The 13,779-nt window shown below is 41.1% G+C and overlaps 1 protein-coding gene across 1 annotated transcript in view; it reads right to left on the bottom strand.

The window, feature by feature from the left end:
* Positions 1 to 13,321, bottom strand: part of LOC123369012 (mucin-2-like) — a 58,420-nt gene extending 45,099 nt beyond the window's left edge. The window contains exons 1-11 of the mRNA XM_045014390.1: positions 13,252 to 13,321; positions 12,412 to 12,414; positions 10,137 to 10,401; positions 6,242 to 6,356; positions 5,505 to 5,595; positions 4,757 to 4,866; positions 4,170 to 4,386; positions 3,613 to 3,738; positions 2,659 to 2,776; positions 2,196 to 2,334; positions 421 to 531 (exon numbers count right to left, since the gene is read on the bottom strand). Coding sequence (XP_044870325.1) covers positions 421 to 531; positions 2,196 to 2,334; positions 2,659 to 2,776; positions 3,613 to 3,738; positions 4,170 to 4,386; positions 4,757 to 4,866; positions 5,505 to 5,595; positions 6,242 to 6,356; positions 10,137 to 10,401; positions 12,412 to 12,414; positions 13,252 to 13,321 — 1,365 coding nt within the window. The remainder of the gene's footprint in view (positions 1 to 420; positions 532 to 2,195; positions 2,335 to 2,658; positions 2,777 to 3,612; positions 3,739 to 4,169; positions 4,387 to 4,756; positions 4,867 to 5,504; positions 5,596 to 6,241; positions 6,357 to 10,136; positions 10,402 to 12,411; positions 12,415 to 13,251) is intronic.
* Positions 13,322 to 13,779: the final 458 nt, after the last annotated feature.

Raw genomic sequence — 13,779 nt, forward strand, 5'->3', positions numbered from 1 at the left:
TGGCTTGATCAGTATTCAAGAGTTTGAATCCTAACCAGAACATCTTAGCTCTGCAAAACTGGACTTAAATCTCAATAAAATAAAATATCAAGGACTTCTTATTTGCAGTCAGACTGGAAATCCCATGAGAGCAGACTCACAATGCTTCCAGCACTGGGCAGAAGCAGAAAGAGGGAAAAGAAAGAAAGAAGGAAGAAAGTCAAGCAAAAACTTTTAACTCTGAACTTGTTCAGACTGTGCAGTGCCAATCGGATTTAGGATTTGTATACACATTTTGACTGTTTTTTTATTTTTTCTGTATTCAACCATCCTTACTCAGGATCCTCAGAGAAAGATTATCAAAAGTAAGTAGGGAAAAAGAAATTGGGGAATACATTGAGAGAATCCACACATCCAGCAGCCCTCCCACACATCACTTACATTTTTTTTATGGTCTATTAACAGCACAACAGTCTTCAAACAGGTCTGTTTGTCTGTGGAGCCACAGGGAGATAGCTCTGCCAGGAGGGCATGAGTGTCATTTATACCTCCCTGCAATCAAAGTGGAAAAAACCATAAATTAGTACAGTATGGTGGGTTGTATAAACCCCACACTGGCTGAGAAGGGGTTAATTGGAGCCTGAGCACTCTATTACCCCCACATTATTACACCTGGAGTATGTGTCAGGCTCAGGGATGAACAGGGCTGGATTTAGGGGCAGACTACCTGGGTGAGAGCCTGGTGTTCCAGGCTTGGGGTGCTGTTTTTGTTGTACAGATCCTAGCATTCAAATTTATTATCTTATATGACATGGCTAAATCATGCATGTAAATCATGTATCAAAGTCATGAAATGGGCTACAAATGCAATAAAAAAAATAAGGTATTCAATAGTTTAACAAATGGAAGGGGGGCACCAAAGATGCTCCTCACCTAGGGAGCCATTTGGTCTAGGGCCAGGGTAAAAGGAAGGAGTTCAGTGTAGCTGGAAGGAGGAGAGAGATGGTCTGGACTTCCATCTCTGTGGGAAGGGCCAGATGGGATCCTGGCAGAAAGAGAACCAGGCAAAGGCTACAAGCATACAATTAACTCCTTGGCTGAGCCTTGAAAAAGGAGCAGGACTCCAAGGAGATCACCATGTGGATAACAGTTCCACAGGAGAGCGGAGAACTCGGGGAAGCCTAAGATAGACTAAAGTCTGAGATGGGCAGAAGTTGCTTAGTTTGTGCTTTGTCCGTTTTTAGGGTTTTATTGGAGGATTCCAGGGAGAAGCCCTGAGACCTTCTGCTCTGGAAATAAACTGAGACTGAAGAAGAGCCCAGGTGAGGTGAAAGGCATTATATTTGCTATTATTTTGTCAGACATTCATACTTCAGAAGGGATGTAACTATAGTGTGACCTGTCTGGAAGGCCAAGTCACCACCGGACCAGACCACTAACATCTCAAGGAAGAGAGCTAGGTGGAGGTGCTGGAATGCTGTTTCATGCCACACAGGAGCACTCTGGAACAGTGAGTCTATGACACAGAGCAGCCCTACCCTGAGTTGATTTCTATCACAGAGGACTGAAATCATCTGTTAAACTAACAAACACTGCAGAGCTTTGCTTTTGAGAAATTTCTTTCTAGCACTACCACCAGAACTAGGACTTCCTTTCAAAGCTCCAGTGGCAAGCATTCAAGTGTTGGTAAGTCAGATCCTTGTTCTCAGGAGCAATGGGGACCAGGTACTTCAGGGACAAAGGGATGACATAACTCGCTGTGCTCTCTCCCATCCCCGATTGACTCGATATCACCCGAACACAAGCATAGGTGTATTACAGATTAGGTAGGACACTTCCAACCCTCATTTCAGATCTATTTGGCAGAGCTGAGTCCTTCAAGTTGCAGGTCCAGCCATCTGTTCACTAGCACCAGTGTGCTTCTCTGGACTCTTACAAGTGAGACTGGGTTGCATACCATAAACCTGTTCCATAATAGTCATGAAATTGGAAATGACTAAGGCTGTCAGAGTGCAGCAGGTGAGCACAAACCTTCACTACCAGATCAGTGGACACTGGGGAGCATGACTCACTTTGAATTCTCTAGTATAGACTCTACAGAGTCCTCCATCCCAGCCTCAAAAAGTATAATGAAACAGTGATCTACAGCCACTAAATCGGAAGGCAGATACATCTATTATTGCTATCTGAGAGAAGAGACCTTTAATACATGATACCTTGGACAGCACATAGTAGCAGTCTCCGTGGAAGGTGTATTTCTTCCCATCAAAGGTGGTGATGTGAGCGCCTCCTTCTACTAAGCATGAGCCTGGACAGGGTAAGTGCTTGCACACCCACCTGCCTGAATCACAGGTGCTATAAACACAAATAAATAAGGACTCAAAAATGGGGTTAGGTGTCAGAGGGACTGAAAGCACTGAAAAAATCTGTATACAGAGCACTATTGGGTCAGGACAAAGTACTCCTAGGTGCTTTGAAAATTTATTTAAAACTCTCCTCTTCCACATATTAAAGACTCAAGATGCCATAAAATTGGCTCACTGTAGCATCTTGATATTGTGACACATGGAAAGGTACCATGACTTTTGCAGCAGGACATATACAAATAGGTAGCAACTCTGCTGACAGATCCATGCACGGTCATTCTGAGAGCGGTTTCGAGTGAATTGTAACCCTTACCATTCTTCACATTCATTGGTGATATTTTGCCCAGGTGAATACAGGGATCCATGCAGTTTGCAGTGACATTGGTTAACAGACACACAGCCTTTCCCACTGATGTCATCATACACAGTTCCTACAAAACACAACCATAGCTTCTCATAGTTCATGTCAAAATAGCAGCACCAACCAACCTAGGAGAAACTCTTGGAAAAGGCACACTCTCAGCCAGACCCAAAATTAATGGCAACTGAGGATATCAAAAGAGGATTAGGCCACAGAGCTTCCATTGTTTTTAATGTTTAATTTAATATTTGTAATGGAAGTTGTGTGGCTAAATCCCCTGTGTCACTCTGAAAATCTCAGCTTAAATCTGTACATTCTAAATGGTTGGATTTAAAATTCACCTAAACTATTGTTGTTGTGCTATCACTGTGAAGTTATTTTCCAAGGTTGGCAACAGGGTCTTGAATATTACATTTGAGCTCATTGTCACATATTATTAATAATATCTCCATGTAGATAATATATATGTAAGTATGCCCCTTCTCAGGGTTACCTACAGGGTCTGAAACTCTACATCTAAAGACATGCATGTCTACTGCTTAACCCAAAGGACCAACTCTCAGTTCAGAGGTGGTAACAGTCTCATACACCACGTGCCTAGCCACAGACAGAAATAAAGAGCCTAACTGAGTTAGTGTGAGTTAAATAAAGCCAAGCTAATGCATTACTTTTGTAAACATGCTAGAATTTTATTAATTTACAAGGACAAATTTACTCCACTGGTAAAATGTATTCATTTCTAAAATGTAACTTGCTTTATACTGAATATTTAAATCCTGAACTCCTTGTGGGTTTTTTTTAGTGAAGGTAAAGTATAGATAATACAGCCTTTTTCAGATACATTCTGGAGAATATGAAGATACTTGAATCCAAACCTGTTGCCTCATATAGAACTGAGACACCTACCTTCAGGGCAGAAGCAGCCATCCATGAAGTGTTCCTCACAAAGGCTGCTGATCTCCAAATGGGAACAAGTGCTTATGCATGGTGAGCTGCTTTCCTGGTAGATCATGTTTCCAGGGCACGTCTTAGCTAAAATAATGAAAGAAAAAGATCAGTGACTTGTATATAAACTCTGCGTTCCACAGAAACCAAAGAGCATATATTGGCTCCAACGAAATCAGTGGAATTGACTCAATTGGCTGCAATTTGGCCAAATGTATTTAATGTGTTTAATTTCTGGCCGCTTTTTTTCTTCTCTACATTCTTTTCTTGCTTCTTGAACAGAAGACAGTGATCCTAATCATGCTTCCACTGTAATTAATGGCAAAAAATCCCATTACTTTCACAGGAAGCAGGATCAAACCATATGGCTTTCAGTTGGAACATAATTTCTACTTCCAATAAATGTCCTTAATAACAAAGGCAAGGGAGGAGGAAAGAGGAAATACACAAGATGAGCAGTTTTAAATATTTCACCCAGGATGAACTGATTGCTCTGCCAAGTTTGAGAAGATGCTTACGGCAAAACTTTTTTGTCCTCCAGTTTCCAGGCCGGCCACCTGCATGGGAGCATTGGCGAGAGTACTCAGAGATGGTGTTACAGAGGCAGAAGGAATCCTCAGCTCCCTGGCAGGCACACTTATCCTGCATACAGGCTTGAACATACATCTCCAGGTTCAGACGGGACTCACAGTCAGCGAATACTGAAGAAGTCAGCAGACTCAGACACTCATCACGCTAAGGAGGAGAGGGGAAAAAAAGAAAAGTTTAAAAGGCATCCCTGGCACCCAAGTTTCTAGAGAGGTTCCTTTGTGCTTGGCTTCTGGACATCACTAATGGTTGCAAAAGAGGGATGACTCCAAGTCTTAGGTTATCTCTAGATAATTCTGTGTCAGAAACAACACATGTGCAACTAAGATCTTTCATCGGTTCTACCCCTCCTTTCAGAAGGCATAACAATGTTAATGCCATTGGAGTTAGTTAGGGACATGGTATGTGCCTTGGAAAGTTCCAGGCTCTTAACCATCTTCACACTCAGTGGTCTCCCCACGTTCCAGGAATGTCTCCAACTGCCGGCTAAGTAAAGTTGACCACTATGATTACTCACATGCTGATTACAGGTTGTGACAGTCTGTGTTTCATCAGGGTCCTCACATACTGTGTTGGGTTTGTTAATCTTCTGCATATTTCCAAATGTGATCGGATTGAAGGTCATGTCTGCGAGGAAGATGTAAAAAAGTCTTGATAAACACAGCAAACTTAACAATACACATCTGATTCCTGGCACTTTAGTGATCAAGCAAACTTTATTATATATCAGGCACTGTACTGACTATTTTAATACTTTTAAGAAAATCAATTTCAGATGGACCTGAAAAGCTCACTAGTATTCCGACAAGTGAGAAAGGCTACACCAGGAGTTCTCAAATGGGGAGTCAGGACCCCTCAGGGGGTCGCGAAGTTATTATATGGGGGATTGCGAGCTGTCATCCTCCACCCCAAGCCCCGCTTTGCCTCCAGCATTTATAATGGTGTTAAATATATTAAAAAGTGTTTTTAATTTATAAGGGGAGGGTCGCACTCAGAGGCTTGCTATGTGAAAGGGGTCACCTGTATAAAAGTTTGAGAACCACTGGCCTACACCAACACAGACTCCACAGAATCAGCTGATTCACTTGGAATATAGTACACCATTAATAATTTATCTCTGTATCTCTTAGCAATCGCTGGAAAATCTCCGATGGAATTTAAGTTTCTGTACTATAAATCCTACCTTTGCCCTCTCTGATGCTTCCACATACAATATCTAGATACCTGCCTTATGTGGTATCTATATATACTGTCAGACCACTTACCGTTAGAGATAAATTCATTGTAGAGCTGCTGTCCATTGTAATCCCCACAAAGACCACATGTATTGTTGTTAAACTTGGAATCCAGCTCCAGCTAAATAATGAAAACAAAACCAGAAAGAAAATCAGCTGTAGCACTAAAAAAAAACCATTCCCAACAAGAATAAATTCACTAGCAGGGAAAGTTAATAGAGGAGAGATAGTGAATGCCTCTCTGTTGTAAATTTGGTTTTAGTACATCTAACAAAATAGTAACACAGTCCAATGCAAACAATCACCATGGGAAAATAAAAACATATAATGGAAGAATGTGAGAAGTTACTGTACCAGGACAGTGCCTCTTGTCAACATTATGTCAAAGCTTAGGAAGAAAGGGTGCTTTATATAACAAACTTTTTCCCCTAAGGGGTGAATTTATTCCTTGCTGGGGAAGCTGAATAACAGAGCACAGCAATCGTCCAAGAGACAATCAAATGGATTGCAGATCAGAATTTGTTAGGATTTTTTAACCAAAATATTAGCTGTTTCTCATTCCCGTCTCATCTTCTCTTGAGAGTGAAGGAAAGTTCATTTCTATGCCCAACTCCAGTCACATGATGGACAAAGGAACCTTCTCATCTGGGAATAAACTATCTCCATTCCCAGCTGGAAGAGGCTGCTTAACACAACGACTCTGTTCAGCTCATGCTAATTTGTTAAAACCGAATAGTAGCAAAAGTAAAGTTCATTGTCAGACATACCATCAGTGAATCTTCACGGTTCCACATTAGAACCAGGCCCGCTCTTGCATAGACTTTAGTGTAGATTTCACTGTTCTCAATCAGCAAACCGGAACTATAGTATGGTGTTGTTACACTGAGAAGAAGATAGTCAGAGATTTTGTATTAGATGTAATGTAGAAAACAGAAAGGAGTAAACTGAATGTCTTAGGTGTTGCAAGAGGAACATCAGAGTGCATGGAAGAACCAGGCTCTACAGATTACACTTTTCTGGCCTCCATCTCTGAGTCCCACACAGCTGTTCTCTGTTGTACAGGACAGACTCTGTTTAGCAGGGAATTAAATCCCCTTCCTCTCAGATACTTGCTCAGGTAAGTCATATTTTGTTTGACCTGGTTTAAATTGCTCTAATCGGCATTCATTCCAGTTGGTCACAGAAATCCAGTTCAGATTCTTCCTATTTCAAGGCAGTTTTGCAGACTTCTCTGCCTGATGCTTACACAGACTTCATTAGATAACACTTATCTCCTGTGGCCATCACATGTAAAATTTCAGACTTGACATGTTGGTGCCATCTGGAATTTACCTTGACAAGGCAAGGCAATCTTAGAGCCACAGGCTCCTTAAAGGGATAGATTCTCTATCTCAGGTTAGGAAAGAAGGCAAAATGCCAGCAAAGAAATGTGATTCAGTCAGCAAAAGCAAAAAACAAAGGACCTGAATCTGGGAGAGTGAATATTCACTGCTTACCCATGATTGAGGTTCACATGGCAAATGGGCACAAGAAACTGAATAGTGTCTTTCATTTTCCAAAACTCATATACTGTTTTAGGAGACTGGATATCCCCTTTAAATAACCTTTATTTTTTGAGAGAATGGCCTAATGATTTGGGATGGGACAATGCAGACATGGGGCCTGATGGTCAACTTAAGTGGAAGAAAAATGTGGGGAGAAAAGAGCTTGTTAAAAGCATCAACATTCAATAATCTAATTATAAGAGATGAATCATTAATAGAATCAGCAGAGGTCATTAATTTGACCCAGGTATCTCAAACAGGATTGAACAAAAATGCTATTGACTGATAAGAAGCTGATCCACTTAATATCCACCCTTATGTTCATTGTGTACACAAGCCACAATGCAGAACTTGGTTGGGTGATAAAAGCATTCCCACAAACAGCTTCTTACAATAAAACCTAAACAGCTCAATACTTGACCAAACAGAATTAGTTACATTGGAATCCAGCCAGATCAATGAATAGCTATTTCCTTCTCTACACAGGTCTCAGAGCAAATGCTATTGCTAGTTTAATGGTGTGTGCCCAGGCATACATCCCCTCTCACAATTTCTTTCCTAGCCTTTCACAGTGGTATTTTAAGTCTTAATTTCTTGATGCCAGAGCTTTTCTAACTACTCATCTTGCACATTTCTAATGCATGCAGTCACCTTAGCTAGGGTCTAGACACCAAATAGAAACTCACAAATTAACATTCCTACCACAAACTACGAGTCACATCATGAACATTGGAGCATGAACATTTTTTTAAAATGTTAGGCAGCTACTTGAGAGCATGGAGTCTTCTGGGATGGAGCTTTTCTAATGCTGACTCTAAGCTAGGGAATCAGAACAGAGGAGTTTTGTAGCATTTATGGAACCAACACAGTAGCACCAAGCCTTGACATAAATAACTGTTCTTTCTTCTATTCTGATGTCCAACTTTGTATATTTTCTCTCTTTCATTCTTTGATTTTATAATTGTTTCTTTTCTTATCTTATACAGGGCACCTGTAAAGTAGTAAAAATCCAATTCTGAAGATTGCCTGGGTGGAACATGCAACTATATGCCGATACTGGAGTTTGCAATGGGGACCCGCACTTACTAGGATGGCTATGAGTATCTGCTATGGGATGGTGTTTGGCTTGCCTGTGTGTATCAGCTATGCCATTGAGATGCATTTCAAAAATCTTTATCTGCTCTCTGGAACCCAAAATTCTGTGGCAATCCACAGAAGAACTAGAAAGTGTTAGGATATGTTGACACTAGAAATGTAATATAAACTAGTAATTACTGCGGTGGTACATGACCACACTACCCTCCTTGGGTCAGTAGTGCATGTCCTTACCAGGAGTGCTCTACCAGGAGAGCCCTCTCAGCTCTGCTGGGAGCACCCTGCTGGGACCCTGGCTGCCCCACAAGCTCCCAGGTTCTTGGTGAACTGCCTCCTCTTAACTCCCACTTCCTCACTGGGAGCTGGGGGAAGATGCCTAGGGCTTCCTGCCCTCAGGGAGCGGGGACCAGTTGCCCCAGCTTCTTGGCACCCTCCACCACTCTCTGCCGGGAGCCGGGCAGCCTTGTCAATTTGAAATTTGAACGGGCGCTAGGGCTTCTTGCTGTAGGGTGACCAAATGCCCCAATTTTATAGGGGCAGTCCCAATTTTTGGGTCTTTTTCTTATATAGGCTCCTATTATTCTCCACCCCCTGTCCTGATTTTTCCTACTTGCTGTCTGGTCACCCTATCTTGCTGTGGCTCTCAGCTAAGAACAGGGTCCGAAGCCGCCAGGGCTTCTCGCTCTAGTGCAGACACTGACATAATTAGGTTGACATAAGCTGCCTTATGTCGACCTAACTGTGCGGTGTAGACCAGCCCTTAGAGACTCACTCTTTCCAGCACTCTGCTGATTGATATCTCAGGACCCCTTCCAAGCTGCAGAAGTATTACCAGCAGTGAAGGACTAAGTCCGAGTGTTGAACTCAGACCCAGCCCATCTCCCCTAGGCAGAGCATAGTCATCAAGTCATTCAATATTATGATAAAATTTGAAAAAAAGATGTCACCAAATCACCATCTGAAGAGCTATCTGATTACCATAATATCCAGTATTAATTTTGTGTTGGTAGTCAATGGATGGGGTCTTCCCCAGTCACTTTTTAAAATTCTATAGCTTTCATTGCATTGGCATGTAGTGATATTTTATATGCCACTGGGACATGTGCCATAGGTATGGTTTAAAGAGTATGAAAGTCTATAGAACATTGAATCCTATACACAGTATAAACCTGTTCCACAAGTCTTCTTTTATTAGGGTTTTATTGTTTTATGAACAATACTTAGGAGAAGAATAGGTTCAGTGCATGGGAAAGCAATCTTTAAAGGACGCCTAAAAAGCTGCTTGTGAATTTCTTTTTAACACTTTGGTGCACAACTAAGCAATCTCTCATTTTTGGCAGTAATATATGTCAAAAGACTTCATGATATTTCTGGATATATTCTGGTTAGGTGCCTGGAAAATAGAAGGTTATTTTCTATTCCTTAGTAGGTATTCACTGGAGTGAGTTTGACAGTTTTTCATAAAACCTGGGCTCTAGTTAGAGGCAGCAATGACAACAGAAGGGGTCGGGAAGGAATTTTCCTCCAGGGCAGATTGGCAGAGGCCCTGGAGGTTTTTTGCCTTCCTCTGCAGCATGGGGCACGGGTCACTCTGCAGCTTGAGGTCTTCAAACTACAATTTGAGGACTTCAATAACTCAGACATAGGCTAAGGGTTTGCTACAGGAGTGGGTGGGTGAGATTCTGTGGCCTGCATTGTGCAGGGGGTCAGACTAGATGATCATAATGGTCCCTTCTGACCTTAAAAGTCTATGAGTCTATGAATCTATATTTATTTGATCATGTTAAAATCTGTTAAACCTGATCCAGGTTCTGGCACCCTTACTCCAGTACCTTACCTAGCAAGTGTCTCATTCGCTTCAGTGGGTCTATTCAAAATATTGTGTTCCTTCCCCAGAATTTCTTTTGTCTGGTGAAAGGCTCACAATAGATATCTTAATGCTACATATTGTACAGTTCTGTTTATCTATGGAAGCATCTTACTGGACATTTCTTTGAAGAATTATAATACTAGAAGAACTCACATTTGCTCATCCACAACAACCGCATTTTGGGTGAGGTAGATTACAACATCCTTTATGGTGATCAGGACATATTGGATGTCAGGGTGTCCATTTTCATTCACAGCACGCTGGATGTGGATTGAGAACTCCTGGTAAGACTCTCGGCAGTCAGAAGCAAAGTTGTAATCACAGAGGCCAGGGAACTGGTAGAAGTCTCCATCAAAAGTTTTGAAATGATTGTTCCCCCAGGTACTGCAGACGTAGTGGCCATGGTTTTGGGTTCTGCCTGTTAAGTTATGGAGAAGGGATGAAGAAAGTGAAATAAAGTAGCTAGCACCCATTGATAATAAGCAACATTACACAGCAAGACAGCTAAGGAATGATACTTAAATGATTCAGCTATGGCATACTACTAGGCTTACACAAGAAGATAATCTGCTATGCATACAGAACAAGCCATTTATAAAATATATACTCAACAATTTGACAAAAAACCAAATCCCCAGTGTTTGCATAATAAACAGATGATATGTGCATCTCTCTGGCTGAGAGTCATGCATTTTTACATGCAGCTGGGGCCCGGATACCTCTTCAAGTTCTGACTGCATGTGTGATGGATAAGAGCACTTGCCTGTTGAAACTGAGAAGTAGAAATGGGCACAATTGGTTACACATAGTTTATTCACTGAAAAATGCAGTTTCAGTAAGCCCGAAACTATTTCTGAATTTGAACAAAGTTGCCAGATAGGTTTGTCTCAAATAATTTAGGGGGGTTCTATTCACAAAGGGACTTGGGCTCCATTCTCAGAAGAAGAAATGGTGGCCGCTCCTTTATACCTTAGAACCGATAGTGGTTAGGGCACTCCCCTGAGATGTAGGAAACCTGAGTTCAATCTCCCCCCTCTGCCTAATGTAGTGCAGGGACTTGAACTTGGGTATCCCACATTGCTAGAGTCTGCCATAACCAGACTATAGAGTCATTGTCATACATTCTCTCTCTGGCCCAATGACTAGTCAAGTATTTTATACAAAATGGAATAGCTTTAACAGGAGAAACTGAGAGACACACCTCCCAGAGTAGCTGATGGCCTCGCGGTTAGGGCACAGGCCAGGCAAGTGCCCTAACCACTGGGCTAAAGGAGGCGCCTCTTTGGCCTTTTTATGAATCTAACACCTTAATTTCCCTTATTTGTTATTGTTAAAATGTCCAAAAATGAAACCGAATGCTCTGTTCAACTTAAAAGAAATTTTGGCTGACTTTTTTGATTCACGGAATTTTTTCAGAATTTGACATTTGGTCTGACCCAAAGCAATTTCGTTATTTATTTATTTTTCAGAACCGCGAGTGAACAAAATAAATCTGTTATTTTCCCAGCTGTACTGAGGAGCTTTAACACTCCTGTCATATGACACTCCCATACCATTAATGTAGGCTCAGGCCAGGATGGCAAGTGTATTAATTTATTCTAAATAATTTTATCACTTTTCCAATTTTTTGCAAGATACTTTCTTTATAGGAATTAATCCCTTATGTAATCCAATTTCCAAGTGTGAATTCATTATTTCCGTTCGAAATAGTGACTTGGAGTACTCTCAGTACCCTCGATATTAACAAGAACTCAAGATAAGACAACAACTAAACTATGTCAGGAAGGTAAGAAGAAAGCAATAGCAACCAAATGTTTGGAGGTCTCAAACTCATTCCACCACCATTTGTTCACAACAGTAACTGACACAAATTTAGCACAATTTACATTCTCAAAACTGGAATTGCAGGGATTGTTGTAGATTAGGTTTGAGGTTCACTGTCAGAGCTATGTGTGATAAGGGAAGCAGCCAAGCAAGCATTAGCATGCCTCACACTCATAAATACTAGATTCACTCTCAATTTTTAAATTGATTGAACAAAACCATAGGTCCCCTTCAACAATTCATATTTGAAGGCATCAAGACATACTGTATGTAATACAGACAGCAGAACATCATATTTATAGTTCATGGGTCTACTTTGATGCTCACTTTCTCCAGAGATCTAACACTGACAGACCCCGGTTGTTGTCAGGCAGGATCGAACCTGGGGCCTTTGGAGTTTATTGCAGGAACCTCTACCACATGAGCTAAAGTCAACTGGCTATTAGCTAAGGTAGTAGTGTAGGCTCAATCTCTCTCTCTTTAAGTGGTCTCAGTGCCACTAGATGGTACAGAACACCACACCCAGGAGGTGTGTGGGTTACATATAGATATTGTTTGCTTTGGGAGAAGTTCAGGGATCCTGTAAATCTCCTAATTTCTCTACTTTCTACTCCATCCAAACAAATCCCTGTGTTGCAGCATCACCCTCTTCATTTAAGGAAGGGTTCACATCCATCCTTCCAAAGCCCATCACTGCTGATTCTTGCATCCACTAGAGAGTGGGATTGGAAAGCAATCCAGTGTGTTCCCTTCCTCCCAGTTACTTACATCAGGGGCTCTCCTAGCCATAGTATATTCAAGAAGGGACCAATCCCAGGATCCAATCCTCTGCACAGGAATGCATCACCCAGTTGTACCAAAATATTTGCTATTTTTCAATAATACATATTCATCCTAACACCTCAAGCTAATTAAATTGGAGACTCATTCTTTTAGAAAGGTAGATTAAAAAATTATGGACTAGGATTGCTGCAGTAATAGGTTAAAAAATGATCTAGTCCAAGTGTTAACAATATATACATCTTTTGGACAAGAAAGCATATACTGCTATTTCTGAATAGCCAAATGCAGAGGTTTCCTTATGACACTCATCCCTTTTCCCTGTTGCTATTGCTTGGTACCTGCCGAACTCCTGCAAACCTTCATGCTAGGCAATCGTTACTTCATCACATACATAAAGCTAGAGATCAATATAATGGATTCAGCCAGCCACAAAGCTCAGAAAGAAAACTATAGAATCTTCCTCCAAAAGAATCCACATCTATTTCAGCTCATACATTTGGTCTCAGCATTTGAATGTCAAAAATGAAGGGAGGATATTTGATATCATAATATTCCCTTTAATTATTTCATCGCGTGTTTAGCTTTTTCTTAACTGCACTAGTTAAATCTTTCCACCCTTTTCCAGTGGGGAATTCCTCACCATCCCATTTCTAGATCTTACCTTTTTTAATTTCGTTCGCAAAGGAAAGAGCCAGCCAGAGTGCAAAAAGGCCGGCAAGTCTTAGCCCCATGGTGGCTAAGCTGGCTGCACTGCGAACCTCTTCAGAAAACCTCTCTTTATATAAGGCCCTTTGGTACAATTAATGCCATCACAGGGGAGGACATGTAAAGTGAGAAGGAGGAGTAGGAGGAACACAAAATGGGTGCAACGTTTACTGAGATAAGAAAGTAAACAGACATAGTTTTTTTCATAGCAAAATTGGGAATCCGGCATACAGGATGCAGGACAATATTGATTCAGTTATCATGCAACTGGAATTTTATTGTCTTTCTATATTTTTAGCTCATCTAAGCTTAACCCACAAAAACCCTTGGCAACAGAGAGTAAACATTTTGGGGACAGTCGAACAACAAGGGAATCCCTTAAATGAAGCTTAACCTGGGATATCCTCAAGTGTCTTCTTTGAAACCAAGAGTTTTTAATTTTGCATTATTGCTCAGAAGTATTTATGTACAGATTAAATAATGT

Source organism: Mauremys mutica, chromosome 4, assembly GCF_020497125.1.
Source record: "Mauremys mutica isolate MM-2020 ecotype Southern chromosome 4, ASM2049712v1, whole genome shotgun sequence".
NCBI classification, from domain to species: domain Eukaryota; kingdom Metazoa; phylum Chordata; order Testudines; family Geoemydidae; genus Mauremys; species Mauremys mutica.